General features: G+C 42.8%; 1 protein-coding gene across 1 annotated transcript in view; it reads right to left on the bottom strand.

The window, feature by feature from the left end:
- RNF144B (ring finger protein 144B) overlaps positions 1 to 19,984 on the bottom strand; it is a 106,243-nt gene that overhangs the window by 52,251 nt on the left and 34,008 nt on the right. The window contains exons 2-3 of the mRNA XM_068236962.1: positions 18,328 to 18,529; positions 1,110 to 1,214 (exon numbers count right to left, since the gene is read on the bottom strand). Coding sequence (XP_068093063.1) covers positions 1,110 to 1,214; positions 18,328 to 18,492 — 270 coding nt within the window. The 5' untranslated portion in view covers positions 18,493 to 18,529. The remainder of the gene's footprint in view (positions 1 to 1,109; positions 1,215 to 18,327; positions 18,530 to 19,984) is intronic.

Here is a 19,984-nt window from a genome sequence, read left to right as displayed (position 1 = left end):
TAAAGCCAATTTTCCATGCCAAGTACTGTGACAGCCAAATCCACAGCACCAAATCCTGGATGGCAATAATGATGACCTAAAGTAGAATGGTTCTTAAGTTGCCTGTATAGTGGTTAACACTTTCACCTTGCAATGCTGGGTCCCTAGTTCAAATCCCAGCCAGGGCACTATCTGCACAGAGTTTATATGCCCCCCTCCCAGTGTGTGGGTTTCCTCCAGGCACCCTGATTTCTTCCAACATCCCAAAAACACAAAGATAAGTTAATTGGCTTTCCCCGTAAATTGGCCCTAGACTATGATACATACACTACACAATCCATACACTATACATACATAAACATAGATATGACTATGGTAGGGATTAGATTGTGAACACCTCTGAAGGACAATTAAGTGACAAGACAATAAATACTCTGTACAGTGCTGCAGAAGTTGTCAATGCTATAGTAATATTACATAATAATAATAAAACTAACTAAATGATCCTGTTATGATAAAGTTGCCTGTGGCATACTTGACACTCGATGCTTGGTTAAAATTGTTGCACAGATTGCAGTATTTACTCCTGCATGGATTTACGCTCTTGGTATTGCTGTTATATTCAGAATGTACCGTATTATCCTGTTATGCTGAGTTTAGGTGTATGTGTAAAAGCCAGAACAGGGTTTTATTGTATCACTGATTTTGTATTAACCATCTAGTCCTGGTTTGTAGCTACCAATGGCATGCGTATGCTTATTCTTTCTTTTTTGTATTGCAAGAGATTTTTCCTCTGAGGTCAAACATTCTGGAAACACTCAGAGGAAAAGCAAGTTTCAGTCACACCTACCTCTCTGGAGCAAAAGAAGTTGGAATTACAAATTAAACGTTCATGGAAGCAGAAGACTGGGAAATTTTGATAGAAATAGTTCACCCACTGACTGAGCAGATGCAAAATAAACATTACCTGTAGCTAAAACATGAAAAACGGGAACAAAAAACCCATTGCTGACGGCCCTGGCTGCCAAATGAGATGTATGCCAAGTGCTTATTAGTGGCAAGGAAAGCATATACAAATGGAATTTAGTGAAAATAAAGCATTAATCAAAAGGAAATTCAGTTGCCTATACCTCTGTATCCTGAAGAAGGCCTCGGTTTGAGCACACCATGTCTGGACAAGTGATTGGAGAACCAAATCCTTCCCGAACTGCTAATTGTACATAATGTGTGAGGCACTACAGGGATGACAGGAAAAAATATACAGTATATCACAAATAAAGATGCAGCATTTTACAACAAACACTTAAAAGTCAAACGATTCTCAAGCATACAATTCAGATGACTTCTGGAGTTGGCTATTTTGGCATGATTAGAATGTGCACAGAGCTGTTTTTCCACAGGAGTGCCAAACAATTTAGTTTAGGATCAGTACAGGCTCCAGGGCAGCCTTTAAACTGTATAGTTGTTGCCAAGGCTCCATGCCAAAAACCTACAGCACCAATAAGCTGGTGTTGAAGCATACCACATTACAAAAGCGTTAATTACACATCTAACAAAAGAAAAAAAAACACATGACATACTTTCTTATTAATGTAGGTCAATGCAAAGATGTAAACTAATACCATGTAACTGCATCTCACAGTTTGCCATTCACTTTTTTTCTTTCAAAAATACAGTTACTGTTATTGTTAATTTATTCAAACTTTTAATTTAATAAACTTAATTGGTTAAGAACAATCCCCCAAATCTCTCATACTGCCACTACATCCGCATTCCTCCATATTTCTTCCCCCCCAAAAAAAGTTCTGGGTGTCCAAGCAAGATTTGAAAGAAGCTGGATTCCAAATTACATTTTCTTTGCCATCCACATTCCCCAAATCACAATCCAATCAAGCATCTGTGGGAAATGCTAGAAAACCAAAATCCAATCCAGGAAAGCCCAAACCTGCAAATTACAGGATCTATGTGATCTGCAGCTTGCTCCAAAATACCAGAGGGCATCTTCTGAGGTATAATGAGGACCATGCCTGATAGGTCAGAGATTCTTTGGCAGCGCAAAGGAATCTACAAAGTATTAGGCATGTGGTTTTAACTTTTGGCCTAATCACTGTATATACAAAATTATGGCAAATTATATTATAGGGCATTCTGCAGTCACAGTCTGTAGTTTCTAAAAAGCAAATTCATTTTACAGGCAAAAACAGGGAGGACAAGCACCCAATGGGCAGATGACATGTGCTAAGCAGAGTAGATCCCGTGATCCTCCGGGGTCAGACATTTCCAGTAAAGAAGTCTGCAGCCCCATGTCACAAGCTGTATTGCCTATACAGCTTGAGAATGGACAAGACTGTCAGAAACAGCATCTGTCGCTGTCCATGGCTATCTTTTTATTATAACAGTAAAAGAGCTTTAATACAGACATGGTGCTGCAGACTTCTTCACTGAATTCATTCTACAGGGACTTGCAGAAAAAGAGGAGAGTTAATCATTAACTACAAGCAATCCTTTCGAGTACTTTCATTCAATATACACCATTAAGTTTTCCTGCAGCCATTTGGATGAATTTTGGCAACTCCACTAATTGCACAAAGAGCTCATTATGTGTATACACATAAACAAAAAACCATAACAGAACAAAAAGTTAAACAACACAGGATATTATTAGAGCCAACAATGGGTAGCCAAACTCAATGCTATTATTTCTATGTACAGCATACACATTTAAATAAAGGGGTTCTTTTTGTACAGAACCAAAATACCGTACACAAAAACAACAACAGACAGCTCAAACACAATAATCGGTAACCACCGCCACACCAGCACTGCACTACAGAGCAACAATTTATCTAAACAAAACCAAATAAAGTACTGTGAAATGCTAAAGTGGGTCACTTATAGACCTAACAGCTTTCACTTTCACCTAGTAACCAAGTGCATTTGCTGGTTGGGCAACAATTTGTTTTCTATGTGCTTCTGTCTCTATATTCGATAGATTCAGTATAATCGATAATATACATAAAAACGTGGCTTCAATTAACTAAGCCCAGCTCAGTAATGTAGAAGTCTCACCAGTGGAGTAGGTCTCCGCAGCAAGCTGTGTTCTGCTACTGTGATAGTGGCCTGCATGAGTGTTTCTGCCTTTATCCTATGACAGCTTAAAGAGACACTGTAACATCAAAAACATCCCCTGGGGGGTACTCACCTCGGGTGGGGGGAAGCCTCGGGATCCTAATGAGGCTTCCCACGCCGTCCTCTGTCCCACGGGGGTCTCGCTGCAGCCATCCGAACAGCCGGCGACAGACCCGACTGTCAATTCAATATTTACCATTGCTGGCTCCAGCGGGGGCGCTGTGGCTGCTTTCGGCTCCGAAGTAGACGGAAATACCCGATCTCAGTCGGGTCCGCTCTACTGCGCAGGCGCCAGAAACTTGCGCCTGCGCAGTAGAGCAGACCTGACGGCGATCGGGTATTTCCGCCTTCTTTGGAGCCGACAGCCGTCAGAGCACCTGCGCAGGAGGCGGGAAGGAAAATATTGACGTCATCTTGTACGGAGGGCTGAAGCGAGACCCCTGAGGGACGGAGGACGGCGTGGGAAGCCTCATTAGGATCCTGAGGCTTCCCCCACCCGAGGCGAGTACCCCCCAGGGGACGTTTTGACGTTACAGATTCTCTTTAAAGAGTAAAAGTCATCCTTTTAGATGTGCATTGATGTCACTAGAGGGCCTTTTTCTGTGTATCAGTATATAGATCTGCACGTCTAAACGGATACAAAAAAACCTTTATGTTTCCTGCTCTTGCTCTCGTGTTGTGTTTTTACTTTCTGTTGTCCCGCCAGGCATTGCATCTAATCAAATAGAGTAAATAATAAGATGGGGTGGCTCTTCCTATTGGCTCTTTTTTGTCTGTCCATTTTACTGAATGCCGATTGTTGGTTAATGACAGCTCCAGGCTGGAGGTAAAATTCCAAGCATCTCAATTGTTTTACCAAATGCTCTAATCTTTGTAAATTGCCATTTATTGAGGCATTTACCACACAAGTTAATAAGTTACCTCACTAGTCAGTAATTTTACTTTTAAGTGCAGTTAAAGCTTTAGTGAATGCTGTAATGCTTAGTGAGTTATAGACTTAGTATCTGCACAAGATCTGAAAATCCATGCCTTGGTGTAAGACCTTGCCTAAAGTGGATATCACAGCAGACACAGAAAAATGTGACTGGGAACTTTCTAATGTGGTCCAATTTATGCTCACACAATTGGGGTAACTGACTTGTCCATTCCTCTGCCTCATTATACAGTCAGTGTTTCACCTGTCCTCTGCAAATTTTCACAACTACAAGAACATGACAAAATATTACTTTTTCATTAATGTAACTGGGGTTGAATCAGGGGCATAACTATAGGGGAGCAGCCCCTGCAACCGTGGGGTGGGGGGCAGACCTGTGGGGGAGATTCTTACTACTAACCTTTCCTTCCTCCTGTACAGGGGACCATTCTCAGGTGTTTTTGTACACGTGTTATGGGTGTGAAGATAATGATGGGCACACTTGTGTATGACCCTTGTGAGATTGCCCCTTGGCTGTGAAGGTCACCAAGGGGAGGCAAGTGAAGACGTGTAAACATGGAGGGAGCTATCAAAGTTTTGCTGGGAGCCCCAATGAATTGTAGTTACACCACTGGGTTGAATGATAAGGTTCAATACTGATAGAACTTGGACAGCATTATTTTTAATGATGACAGGATGATATACAATAGCTTATTATCACATCCAGAAATACAGCTTAAAGTGGTGCGAGGGTCTTCTCATCTCTTGTATAGACACCTGCTTTCAAAGCTTGTTAATGAATTGACTTAGAGGAAAGCCCCTCTTTATTCACCACACTCCCATGTCATAAGAATTTCCTTTGCTGCTTACCTCCATCAAAGTCTGATAAATCTTATTGATTTGTTTTTATAATTTGTGAATAGGGTTATGTAAAAAGGTAGCAATGGAAGGTGGCGAGATCCCATAATGGTGATTTGGAGCCATAGAAAACATTATTTATATCTAATCAAATTGATTATTTTAAAATATTCAAAATGATAATTTAACATTATTTTGAAAACATTTTAAAATCAATGGTTTTAGGAAATGGTATTTAAATCTGTGTGTGTGGTCAGCATTCGAGGTCAGGTTGTGCAGATGTGTTGGCTACATCCTCAGTAGCCAATGAGTAAAACAAGTAAACACACACCAGAAACTGTCTGGTCTCAAACGTGTAGTGTTTAGCACAACCGGCAGCCTGTATAGCAGCTATGCATTAAAATGCATACATTTATTACAAATATTAACTTCCAGTAAATCTCTGAATTTGTAGAATTTATGATGTGTAGAGAAAGATGATTTCTACTTATTTGCACTCAGGGTTACAGCGTAAATCCTATGGAACCTGTTAAATTTGCCAGGTGCTCCGATACTCAGGCTGCAAGCGTGTGGGGCAGTTTCATAACATGTCCACAGCTCTTTATCACATACTCTGTGAGGCATAATGATATGCGGAACAAAAAGCACACTGCTTAGCTACATGCTATTAACTTAGCTCACTGAAAATCTCTTAAGTCTCCATGCGCTTGTATTTTGGCAGAATTTTGAATACGTGCGTTGTTTTGCAGTTTGTCAGGATGCTATAAAACACTAAAATAACACCTGCATAAAAGACCATTCATACTCGGCACATTTCAGACATGGTGGCAGTAAAAGGCTCAATTCATAGGCAGAAAATCATATGGGGTATACATAGTACACTCTTTTTTCTCTGAGTGCTCTAAGTTTCAGAAACATGGGGTCTCGCTGGCTTCTGTGAAGCACAAGTGGAAAAACTTGGGGAAATGGATCTAAGCTAAACAGCAGTCCTGTTCCTGAGTGAAATGTGCAGACAATTTTCTGTTCAGAATATTAAGGATTTATTATCAAGCTAAAAGTTTGAAAATTAATCTGACAGAAAATGAACTACTTTCTCAGCCCATTTATAGCATTCACCTCACCACACTGACCCATGCGTGGTTCCAGTTTCTGTTACTCATGACATTTTAAACTAAATAACAAGATTTGTCTAGACGGCCACCCGTACACCACACAGCTACTGCTAGAGAGGCCAGAATGGTTGCACTGCATCACCTTGGTAGCTTTTCAACTCAACTAAACTGATTCCAAGTAGAGAACTTGTGTAATGGATGTGTAATTACATGCTATCAGGTTCTCATAAACAATCTTCCATTGTTTCCTTTACAAATGTCCTACCACATAACACGGGTATCCAGCATAATGTTTTAGGCTCACTTTACACCAGGGGTTGATTCACTTTAAATTTAAAATTGCTGATTGTAGGAAGCGCAGAGCAATGTTACCATTTTGTACGTAAGCAATGTAAAGTGCATTGTACGCTTGTGTTATGTACAGAACGTTAATGTTGCTTCTATCACATGCATTATGCAAATAGCGGTTTTACTGGAGAGACAGCTCTTCATACACTCACCCTATCCCATTCTCACCCAGGAGAGTGAGCTGGGAGGGGGCAGCAGCCAGTCTCTCCTTACGAGCACAGATCACTTGACCGCACAGACATCCTCTGTCTGGTGTGCATAAAATAATGGCACCAGTTTAAAAGGGTGGCAGATATAGCCGATATTAAATAAATCATCTAGTAAAATAGGCACCACAAAATGCCTTAAATATTGTTTATAATACCGATATTTAACTATAGATGTTACTTTATTTTAGCATGTATTAAAATTGGCACCAGTAAAGGGTATAAAATATCAGTAAATTTACAGATATTCTACTACTTTATTCATATGAAGTGAATATAAATAGTCGTGGCCAATTAAATAACCCCACAGGCAACTAAACTTAAACACTCTCCCCCCCCCCCCAGGTGAGCAATAAACCTTAACCCCGTTCCTGTAGGCAGCTAACCTTAACCCCCCATGGTGGATGCTAATCTTAACCCCCCCCCCCCCCCACCTTCCGCGCATGGGCATATAACCTTAACCGCCCCCCCCCTTCCGTGCGTGGGCATATAACCTTAACTGCCCCCCCTTCCGCGCGTGGGCATATAACCTTAACCGCCCTCCCTCCTCCGTGCGTGGGCATATAACCTTAACTCCCTACCCCGTGAGCAAATAAAAGAAACTGTAAACAATAATTTAAGCCTTTAAAGCAGCTGATTAGAACAGCTGTAATGCCTTAACCACTAAGTAATGCCATTTTAAAGCTGTTACAAAGTCCTTCCCATAAAGCAGTAATTTAACCAAAAACGTAAAAATACATTTTTTTTTAATGTATAAGTTTGAGTTATTGAAAAACGATCATTTGTAACACAGGTTACAATCGCGGATGCTGCTCATCGTGGTTCAAAAAGTTGAAATGTAAACTATTTTTCCTGAAAAAGCACAGGGAACAGTTTTAGAAAAGATTATTTGTTAAATAATGGGTTATTGTAAGCGATAAAGTTGGTATAGAAATGAAAGGCAAAGATAATAAGCTATATTGTTTTATATTTATATGGCGTCCTTTTTATACAGTCAGTGTAGAGTCTTATCTCCTGGTTTTTGCTTATTGTATTAAAAAAAAAAATCTGCAACACACCCTGCCCAGTGTCTTTTCATTATTATTACTATTTTGGATTTATATAGTGCCAGCATCTTCTGTGGCACAGCAGTGAGAATGATTTCTTACTGCAGGAAAGGAAATGTAAAGAAAGGTACATTTTTATGATATCCGGCATCAGGGCCGGCCCGCTCATGAGGCGGGGTGAAACTTTTGCCTCAGGCGGCAAATTTCCAGGGGCGGCATCCGCCCGTCCGTGCGGGGAGCCGGCCGCCGAGCTGGAGGGGTAGCTGGCAGGACAGGGGTATTGGGCCTAGCGGCGGGGAGGGGGGGGGGGGGGGGGGGGTCGGACCCCCCCCTCCCTCGCCTGGGTCCCCCGTCCTCCGCTCCCCTCCAGCCTTACATAGAAGCAGCCGCTATTTGTAAGAGGCACGGGCGGGGAGGACTCACCTCTTCCTCGATCCAGCGTGCGCTCCACTGACGTCACTTCCTGCAACGCTGCAGGAAGTGATATCAGTGGAGCGCACGCTGGGAAGAGGTGAGTCCTCCCCGCCCGTGCGTCTTACAAATAGCGGCTGCTTCTTCTATGTAAGGCTGGAGGGTAGCGCAGTTCGGGGGACCCAGGCGAGGGAGGGGGGGGTACGACCCCCTCCCCGCCGCTAGGCCCAATACCCCCGTCCTGCCAGCTACCCCTCCAGCTCGGCGGCCCCCCAGGGGGGTGGCGGCGGAAAATTTTTTTTTCCTCAGGCGGCAAAAAGTCTAGGGCCGGCCCTGTCTGGCATCAGCTAATACCTGTAAAAGCCAGATAACCGAGATTCTACTGCATTACACACTGAGCAAAATGGAACTATAGCTATAGCGCTGGTCATAAACCGTTCTTTCAGCACAGGAAGGAAATGAGTGGGGTCAGGTGATCTGCACTATGCTGTGGAAGGAACTCCCATTCTGCTGCAACAAGGAACTAGTGGTCCAAGGCAGGAGCCAGGCAGCTTAATATTTTAAATATGGTATACTTATTGCAAAAAAGTACAAACGTGCAATGTGCAAAATTTTGTAGATTGCTATTGAATCTAAATTTACTAAAATATGCATTTAAAATATGGAAGGCTTCTCAGCAACTTTCAGAAATTTAGAGTAAATCAAGAATTTGTCCTAAAAAGACTAAACTCCTTACACAATATCATTTTGAATACAATGTGTAAGTAACATTTTTCATAAGTCTGTTTTTATAATTTTCATATTTCGGTTTCTTACAACTAAACAACTTACTTCCTATGAGAAGAGCAGGATTGCAGAGGTGCAGAAGAAGCGTAAGCTGCGCAAATCCAGAGCCAATGTTCTGCCAACCATCGCAGCAAACCACATGTACCCTACATGTGGCATAGCTTTCTGAACCCGCATTGGACTGAGCATTAAATAAAATGATCACATGGATGGATGACTTTGAATCCAACTACACAGCATAATGTACTGATATCAGGTGGCAGTAGAATGCCACTTAGTACTTCATGTTGCACCACAGCACTTTGTAAAAATAAACTTTGGCCCACTTATTTAAAAACAAACAAACATATAACTGCAATGATAGGCAATGTTCTCTCTCACTATAACAAAGTGTGTTAGGGTAGATAGAGGAGAGAGTACACTCCAAATGACCAACGTAATTCAATATATTATAAACATACAAATTTTTATTGAGAACCTTAATAAAATAATTTTTTCATAAAAAGTATGCACCCACAAAGTGGTCGGCCGACCCTGCACCCTCATCCATCCAGCCACATACACATACAGCCAAAAAAAGTTCAGTTGCAGTGATCACTGAGTGGGTTATGCCCAAATGTCCGCCGAACATCTGCCTTATGTTTAGTTATAGCTTCTCATTTGAATGGAAACATGATCAATCTTATTAGTATCGGTTAGTATCAGCCAAGCACATCAAGCAAGATAGCAGCGCCTCATTGCGAAATGCAAGGGCCAGTTCAAGAGTCATAGGCTATGGAAGCAGCATAAATAGCGTACAGTGTATCAAACACATTGATTGCCAGCTTATTTCGTATACTCTACCAGCTCCATGAAGTTTGCGGGATGGTAAATGTCCCATAAAGACATTGTGCAGTTCATCTGCCCGGCACGATGGAAATAGGCATTTTGTATTTGTAATCCACAGGCGGCATCTAGGTCTCACGGAAACAGTCACGGAGACACACGAAGTTCCGTCCTGGCAAGGTAGCGGAGCGGAGAAGCAATGCAGGGCAGATCCAATGAACAGCAATCCGGCAGTCAGGCAGGTGAATGGAGAGCAGTGGAGGGTAGGCTCGCTCCACGTGGGTCACACTCGCACGCCGTGTGTACCCGACATGTTTCGCCGGCTCACTTCCGGCTTTCTCGAGGGGGCGTGTCAGCAAGCTCACGTCACCATGCACACACTTCCCATATATACTAAACTCCGGCCAGTCATCAGCCACGCTCACCACCTCCTCCCTCCGCATCACTGGAACGCAAGCTGCGACCAGGGACGGGAGGGGAGGGCAGAAGAGCAAAATGGCCGCATTACATTCAAAAACCATCCTGAACTAAGTATATTGTGGATATGTGGCCAAAAATCCAAAACCAAAATCAAAAAAATATATATAAACATTTCATATATAGAGGAAGGTTAAGGGCAAATCAAGTCCCTACCTCCTCAAGTGGGTAAACAATGCCAGGTAATAATTATATCAAAAAATTATTATTAGAGGGGCCACATGATGTGTAGCTGGACTAGAACGCCAAGCTAGGACCATGACTCATGGCCACACAGGCCAAAAGGCGCGTGTCACAAGGCAACACCGCAACGGTAGGTGCGCCAGAGAACACACAACACCAGAACAGCGAGCAGTCTACAGTGGCAAGAAGGGGGCATAACTCTGGGAGTCATTGAGGCCCGGGGGGGTAGTGGCTTTTAATTCATAAATCCAGCGTGCCTCACGCTGGAGGGCTAGCCTATCAAAATTTCCACCTCGAATGTTAGTATGGATACGGTCCAACCCAATGACTCTCAAGCCATTGTAGTTCCCACCATGGACGTTTTTAAAGTGGCGGGCCACCGGTGACGGAACCTCTGGATCCTTGCTCTTTATTTTAGTTATATGCTCATTAATACGTCTCCTCAGTTCCCTCTTGGTCTTGCCCACGTAGAAAGCTCCACACGGGCAGACCAAGAGATAAATCACCAGAATGGTGTTGCAGTTAACAAAGTGAGCAAGGGTCCAGGTCCTACCGTTCGGTAGCTCAACCACCCGACCCACCTGCATAAACCTGCAGACCGTGCAACCGCCACATCTGTAGGTCCCAGTGACCTTACAGTGTTTGGGGGTACCACCCGTACCAGGAAAATGACTATTGACCAATAAATCTCTTAACGACGGGGCTCTCCTGAACGAAACATTCGGTGACTCAGGGACAATGGCACTCAATTTAGGATCATTACGTAAAATATACCAGTGACGTCTAAGGACATCCATGATAAGGCCATGCTGGACACAAAATCTTGTACAGAAACGCACATCGTTCTGTGCACGTGCGGGGTGATGTTGTACCCCTATTAACGCCTCACGATCAGTATGCATCGCACGTTGATATGCACGTCTGAGGTGGACATCCCGGTAGCCCCTCTCTCTGAACCTATTACGCAAATCTCTGGCCTCCTTTTCAAAGGTGGCCATCTCTGAGCAGTTTCTACGCATCCTCAGGTACTGACCAGTGGGAATCCCCCTGACAGTATGTGAGGGATGGAAGCTATCTGCTCTCAATAATGAGTTGGTAGCCGTCTCTTTTCTATAAAGGGTAGTAGAAACATAGCCATCAGGACTTAAGGAAATGTTTAGGTCGAGAAACGGGACCACTGCGTCATCCACCTGAAACGTAAATCGCAAATTGCGTTCATTTGTGTTCAAGCGAGCTACAAAATCTGTGAGCAATTTACGCCCACCCGTCCAGAACAGCAAAATATCGTCGATGTACCTGTGCCACGCCACAATGTGGCACAGGTACATCGACAGAGTCATCAGAAAAAATCTCCCGTTCCCACTCCCCCAGGTACAGGTTCGCATACGACGGGGCACATGTGGTCCCCATCGCTGCGCCCTGCACCTGGAGGTAGTGAGTTTCCTCAAAAACAAAAATGTTATTACAGAGCAAAAATTCCAACAAGGATAACAAAAATCCATTATGGGCTGCATGCATAATACTCAATTCATCCAAAAACGTACCAACAGCCATTACCCCCCTGTCATGGGGGATACTTGAATACAGGGCCTCCACATCGAGGGCCACCAGACTTGTGCCAATCGGAACCTGTAAGCCATTCAAAATTTGCAATAAATGCAACGTATCCCTAACATATGAAGGTAAGCTCTGCACATGCGGCTGTAAGTGCTTATCTAGATAGATGCTAATTTTCTCCGTGAGGGATCCCTTCCCCGAAACAATCGGGCGCCCAGGGGGCTTATCCAAACATTTATGCACCTTCGGTAAGGAATAAAACGTAGGTGTGATGGGATTTACTACCTTAAGAAATTGGCTCGTCTCTTCGTTAATTATATTGCGAGCAACCGCATCATCAATTATGGCTGCCAGGTCGGCCCGACATCTGGTGGCCCTCGACATGGATACCCTCCTATAACACTGCCGGTTCCCCAGAAGGTCCATACACATATCTCGATAATCTGTGCTGGTCATGATGACTATATTGCCCCCTTTGTCGGAGGGTTTTATCACCCATTCCTTTTGTTCTCTTAATAAATTCAGTGCCAGCGTCTCCTGTTCACCCAAGTTGGTATCAGGGGAAGTGTCTAACCTAATCTGTGAGAGCTCATCCTCTACCACCTTCATGAATGTTTTTAGGCTAGGATTAAGTGAAAAGGGAGGGAATTTGACCGACCTATTCCTCAGACCAACGTCACGGAGATGTGGTTGATATGTGGGGGGGGCATGTATTGTCCCCCCCACACACTCCACATTCGGTATCTCATAACTACCTGGATTAGACTCCAAATCTTCCAAGATCTTGAGGGCTCTTAGATCCTCCTCCGTCCAGAGCTCACCCGGGGAAAAGATCTCTCGATCTCTACTTTTATCACCAAATAATGATTGTAATAGAATTTTTCTGCCGAAGATCTGAAAATCAGTAATAACCTCAAATCTGTCCATATTGTGGGTCGGACAAAATCCGAGCCCCCTAGACAGAAGTGTTACCACAGAATCGGGTCACCGTGTGTTAGTCAAATTAATTACCTGAAGTTGGTTCATCTCTCCGGCCGAAACAGCCTCAATCTTGGTGTCCATGTCTATATCCCCAGGCGGCTCTGTCCTAAAAAAGGAATGGCAGAGGAGGATGCAGACCCCCCATGTCCATGACCCGCTCCTCGAATGTTCCCTGAGCCCGTTGACTCTTCCTCCTCTGGTGAAGTACATGACTGACTATGTTCTTTCCTCGCTCTCTGTTTGTTCTCCTTCTTTTTCTCCTTTCTCTCTTTAGATCTAGACCGCGTATAATACCGGTCTATGCTGTTTCTAGTGGAATCTGAACTTTGTGATCCTGCCCTGCTCACTCCGCTAACAGAGGAATCAGATTCATCCGTCGCGGGCACACGGACTGGTTCTCTCTCACCACACTCACTTTAACCAAAGTCTGCAACTGTTACCTGCAAAATGACCAAAGGTCAGTCCTGAGTAGGAGGGGCTTGCACTAGCAGTGAAGCGCATGCGCCTTGTCTTTATAAGCAGGACAGGAGCACAATTTCCTCATTAAGATGCCTAATGTGAATCATCAACACTTTTTTTATAACTAGACTCCTAAGTAACAGATCATCACCAGGTTAAAGCAAATCTATCTAACAGGTTTGGAAAGCAGGAAAAGTCCTGTGCCCCCATTAAAGAGATAGATTCCCATTACTTCCTGTGACAGAATATCTTGAAATGGAAACAAAGACAGTAATTATAATAAAAAAGCCACTATACTATGGGGAACACATATGAACTGTGTTAAGGTGGACACATGCTCCACTGGGGGAGGGAGGGGGGGAAAGACACCTGCACACCCATGCCATTTCCGGTGAGTATACAGCTTAACTGTTGCAGACAGGATACAGAGTACCCTCTGTACTCTACAGCAGAATTTGAGCCAGTACTTTGGATTTTAGTTTTGGATAAAGCCAATCTAAACTCTGGCAGTAAATTCACAGAACCTTTAGCATCTAAAAATAGTGGTGGAATTCTCTGCTGCAAGACACAAGGACTTTTTAAACAGCAGGCTGCAGGAATCGCGAAGTAGCTTGCGGTCTGCGGCTCAGTACCCTCTAAATAGACCAGTTTCTGGCTCATCCCCCATGACTACTATTAGGTTGTACACACACCTAATGATAGAAAATGGGAACTCACACTGCTGGAAGCAGAGCCAGGAAACGTCTCGTCAGAGCAATCCTGGGCCAATGACCACAAACCACTTCTGCATTCCAGTGCCACTCTGCAACTTCACTTTTCAAAATGTTTTAAAAAAAATGTCCAAATGTCAAAATAGACAAGACTGGCATCATTTTTTTGTAAAATATGTTACAAACAGGGCTAGCCGTGCTATACATGATATGCAATCCTTTACTAATATACCTCAATTAATTCGCAGAGGTGGAACTAAGTGCAATTCTAGAAAGATGACAAAATGAAAAAACATGTGCTCATCAAAATTGTGTTGACGTGCAACAAGGTAAGCTCAAGAGTTCTTGCAGAGGACCTCTTCATCATTGGAATTCACAAAACTGGTTATGGTTAAAAAAGGTTACTATTGAGGAAATCACTGTTATTAATATTATGTATTTATATAGCCCCGACATTTGCCGCAGGTCTGTACACTGTAAATTGTCATGTCACTTAACTGTCCCTCAGAGGCGTTCACCGGCTAATCCCTACCATAGTCTATGTATGTATTGTGTAGTGCATGTATCGTAGTCTAGAGTCTAGAGCCAATTTAGGGGGGAAGCCAATTAACTTGGACCCAGCCCTGCAAGGCGAGAGTGCTAACCACTTTCTGCAACAATATTCAGTGCAAAATGTTATGGCAAATACACATAGTTGTGTTGTGATGAAACAGCACTGCATGTACCGGTAAACTTACAGAGTAATGGAGCTCTGAGCATTTTACACGGTCACTGCTAATGGTTAAGGTTTTATTACAGTCTTAATACTGTTGTATTGGTCTGAAAACCACCCAAATAGACCATTCCCCAAAAAATGACTGCAGAGGTTTTATACTTCAGAACGGGCTAAAATATCTACTATTGCTCTTTTGTGCCATGAGGAGGTTGTACTGAAATTTAAATTGGTTTGAAGAATGTTTCCTGGCCATGTGTTTCCTAAGGACATGACAATAAAAATGGAATTTGCTGAATCAGACTGCACTCATATTTATTAAAACAGCTGTGCCCAACCTACGGCCCGCGGGCCATTTGTGGCCCGCGAGGCCAGTTTCTGTAGCCCGCGCGGTGGTGTCCTGCGGAGGGGGAGAGGATCGGTGGTATTGCGTAGTTATAGTATCGGCATAGTCCCGCGCATACACCAGCGTGTGCTCCGTATTCAGCCCCGGGGAGCGCTGGGATAGTTAGAAAGCCTCGCTCATTGGTTACTGCAGGAACCTTCCTCCAATAGGAATCAGCCTGATTCCTATTGGAGGAAGGTTCCTGCAGTAACCAATGAGCGAGGCTTCCTAACTATTCCAGCGCTACCCGGGGCTGAATACGGAGCACACGCTGGTGTATGCGCGGGACTATGCCGATACTATAACTACGCAATACCACCGATCCTCTCCTCCTCCGCAGGACACCGCAGGCAGCCTCCTCAGCCCCACACAGAGCTGACAGCCTCCTCAGCCCCACACAGAGCGGGAAGCCTCCTCAGCAGAGCTTAGGCCTCTGTTCCTCCTCAGCAGAGCTGACAGCCTCCTCAGCCAGCACACTACAGGCTGGACTCTGATACCATTGCTGCATTAATCTGCCCTGTGCATACACCCAGGTACCATACTGGACTCTGATACCATTGCTGCATTAATCTGCCCTGTGCATACACCCAGGTACCATACTGGACTCTGATACCATTGCTGCATTAATCTGCCCTGTGCATACACCCAGGTACCATATTGGACTCTGATACCATTGCTGCATTAATCTGCTGCAAACTTCTCATTAAGAAAATGTGCATCAAATAGTGAGTACAACAATTCTTATATTGTCGTTTTCTTTCCATTTCCAACACCATGTTAACTGTTACTAGAAAAACGTTAAAAGTTTTACATCGAAATTTTGTATGCATGTGTTCCGTCCCTCGAGATTTTTCTTGATTTGAAGTTCGGCCCTCGGGCCAAAAAAGGTTGAGCACCACTGTATTAAAAGATCAGATCACATTACAGCATTCCATTCATTTAAAAAAAATCTATAGAATTTATATTTAACGATCGATTTTATAAATTAGTTTATTCGAATTTTGAATTTTCCTCTATGAAAATCAGACATCTTATTGAACAATTGACTAAAATAAAATCTTTTCAGTCAGAGAAAGTATTTAAAGGGATTGGCCCCCTCATCTGTGACTAAGCACAATTTGTAATTTGATCCCTCAGTTGTGTCAGCTGACTGCCATGGCAGAGAGTTCATAGGTAAATACAGGTTGTTAATATGTTTGCTTCCATGAAAGCAGGAAGTAGACAAACTGCCGATTTATTGCAGGATTTATACCAGCTGTAACAAATAATTTTTTTTAAAGGTTATTATGCTGTTGCTTATCTTTTAGAGGTGAGATTAAGTTCAGATTTGCTTTAAATCAATTATTTTTTGAAAAAAAATGTGAAAAATTCTCATATGATTTTTTCTCTACATAAATTAATTATTTTTCAGGAAAAAAAATGTAACAATGGAATGATGTGGTAGAATTCCGTATGGCCACACTTAAGAGAATCTGTATTGTTAAAATCGCTCAAAAGTAAACATACCAGTGCGTTAGGGGACATCTCCTATTACCCTCTGTCACAATTTCGCCGCTCCCCGCCGCATTAAAAGTGGTTAAAAACAGCTTTTAAAAGTTTGTTTGTAAACAAACAAAATGGCCACCAAAACAGGAAGTAGGTTGAGGTACAGTATGTCCACACATAGAAAATACATCCATACATAAGCAGGCTGTATACAGCATTCCTTTTGAATCTCAAGAGATCATTTGTGTGTTTCTTTCCCCCATGCACTGAAGTTTCAGGCTGCTCTTTTCTTCTTGCAAACAGCTTTGCCCTTGTTTGTAATTCCTCAGTATGTGAAAGCCCAGCCAGCTCAGAGGACAATTTATCCAGCTGATTAGAGCAGCTTCTCTCTTCTCTCTTATCTAAATAACACACAGGCAGTGTGCATAGAGGGGCCAGAAAGGGTGAGTTCATAGCAGAACCACAACACTGAAGAACTTGGCAGCCTTCCAGACACAGGCCGACAAGTCTGACAGGGGAAAGATACATTGATTTATTACAGAGACTGTCATAGTAGAAAGTGCTGCAGTTAGCCAGAAGACATTAGAATAGCTTTTGGAACATGTAGGATGATAAAAAAACAGGATGCAATTTTTGTTACGGAGTCTCTTTAACCAGTTCACCCCCAAGGGTTTTTATCCTAACGGACCAGAGCAATTTTCAGTTGTCAGCGCTCCTCCCTTTTATTCCCTAATAACTTTATTACTTCTTATCACAAGAAAATGATCTATACCTCGTTTTTTTCGCCACCAATTAGGCTTTCTGTGGATAGTACATTTTGCTAAGAATTTTTTTATTCTAAATGCATTTTAATGAGAAAAACAGAAAAAAAATCATTATTTCTCAGTGTTCAGCCTTTATAGTTTTAAAATTAAACATTCTCCTGTGGATAAAACAAACACGTTTTATTTGCCCAGTGGTCCCGATAATTAAACCGTTTAGATTATGTCCCTACCACAATGTATGGCGACAGTATATTATTTTGAAATATAAGTGGTTATTTTTCTGTTTGTTCTGGCCATAATTACAAGCCCCTATGTAATAAATTAAAATTAATTTTCCCCCATAAAATATAGAATAAAAAAAGCTGAGTCCCTAAGGCAACTATTTTTATTTTTTTTTTAAGCTGATTTTTTTTTTTTTACAAGTGTTTTTTTTGGGGGGGAGGGTTGGAAGTGTAATTTTATTAATGATGTGTATATACTTGAAAATGTATGTATTTTGTAAGTGTAATATACTTTTTGGCCACAAGATGGCGCTGGTGAACACTCATAGGACGTGTTCACTTTTTTTTTTTTTTTTTTTACACACTTTATTAAACTGTTACATTTCCTGTTTATGTGAATGGACGTAGCCGCTGTTCGCGGTCACGTCCATTCACTCCAGGCACTGCGATTGGGTAGAGGACTGTTCAGTCCTCTTCCCCAATCGCCCAGCACGGGATCCCGACGGTAATGGCGGCGGTAGCGGCGGACACACGGCGGTAGCAGCGGCGGGAATGCGCGACGTATTAAAACGTCATGTTGCTGTTAATAGCGGTAAGCATGACGTTTTAATACGTTAGGATGGCGGTAAATGGTTAAAGAGACTCCGTAACAAAAATTGCATCCTGTTTTTTATCCGTAGATTGCCATCTGCGGTACCTTTTCCCCCTACAATGAAATTTTCAGAGACAAATGATAATTATAGTTGTCAAATAATAGTTATTCTGTGGCTCATTTCTTACCGCAGTACAGAAGATGCAGCTGCAGCCCCGAAGGGTGGTCATCATATCAAGAGGGTGTTCACACAGACACAGCTTGCACATAATCAGGGGTTCCAGTGCCAATTCTCCATGGCTTGAATTGCCATTCATCATGGTGTGATGAAGGATCTTACCAGCAGAAGCCATGATTGCCTCAGTTTATCAACATTCCTACTCGTGAGAACTGAAAGAAAAAAAAAAAAAAAAAAAGAGAAAAAAAAAAACACACTTAAGAAACAATCATGTTTTACTGTAAGGAGAAATTAAATAAGGAAATATTCTAAAATAAATGATATATATTGAATGATAGTCTAGGTAAGAAGACAGCACTACTGAATCAAATATATATTTATTATCCTAACTGCAAAACCTCACATACCGCCATTTAACCTCCTGAGCGGTATGGACGAGCTCAGCTCGTCCATCACCGCCGGAGGCTGCCGCTCAGGCCCTGCTGGGCCGATTTTCTTCAAATAAAAAGCAGCACACGCAGCCGGCAGTTTGCCAGCTGTGTGTGCTGCCTGATCGCCGCCGTTCTGCGGCGATCCGCCGCGAGCAGCGGCGAAAGAGGGTCCCCCAGCCGCCCGAGCCCTGCGCAGCCGGACCAATCAGTTCCGGCCAGCGCTAAGGGCTGGATCGGAGGCGGCTGACGTCAGGACGTCGGCTGACGTCCAGGACGTCACTCCGCTCGTCGCCATGGCGACGAGGAAAGCCAAACAAGGAAGGCTGCTCATTGCGGCCTTCCTTGTTTATTCTGGGCGCCGGAGGCGATCGGAAGAACGCCTCCGGAGCGCCCTCTAGTGGGCTTTCATGCAGCCAACTTTCAGTTGGCTGCATGAAATAGTTTTTTTTTAATTAAAAAAAAACCCTCCCGCAGCCTCCCTGGCGATCTCAATAGAACGCCGGGGAGGTTAAAGGACCACTATCACGAAAAAAATTGTAACATTTAAAATGCACTTTAAATCACTTTTCTCCTATGTTCCTGTTGCTTACAGTAGGCAGTAAAAATCTGTCAGGTTTTTGGACTAATCCATCTCTTCATGGGGATTCTCAGGGTTTTATTTTCAAAACCACTTACTGGTGGTTTTTAACCACTTCTCCTCAAAGGGGTTTTTACCCTAACGGACAAGAGCGTTTTTCACCTCTCAGTGCTCATACCATTCATTTGCCAATAGCTTAATCACTACTAATCACAATGAAATGATCTATATCTTGTTTTTTTCACCACCAATTGGGCTTTTTGGGGTTGATATTTGTTTTCAGTAATTACTTTATTTTCTATGCAGAAAACAAATCGTGCAGGCACCACCGATGTAATTATAGCTTCTTTTTATTGGTCACATCAGACAAAGCAGAGGATACGACAGACCGCTGTTTCGAGCAATCTAGCTCTTTATCAAGTTGTCAAACACTGCATCAATTTTCTATGCTTTTAAAAGGGGAAAACAAGGAAAAAATTAAAAAATACACTATTTCTCCAATTTCATCCCCTAAAGTTTTAATATAAACACTGCTACTGTGCATAAAACCCACACATTTTATCTGCCTATTTGTTCTGGTTATCACAAGATTTTAATTATGTCCCTAGTACAAAGTATGGTGACAATATAGTATTTGGAAATAAAGGTGTATTTTTTCT

Source organism: Hyperolius riggenbachi, chromosome 5 (assembly GCF_040937935.1).
Source record: "Hyperolius riggenbachi isolate aHypRig1 chromosome 5, aHypRig1.pri, whole genome shotgun sequence".
NCBI lineage: Eukaryota > Metazoa > Chordata > Amphibia > Anura > Hyperoliidae > Hyperolius > Hyperolius riggenbachi.
The sequence above is the reverse complement of the archived record's forward strand: the minus strand, read 5'-3'. Positions and strand labels throughout refer to the sequence as shown.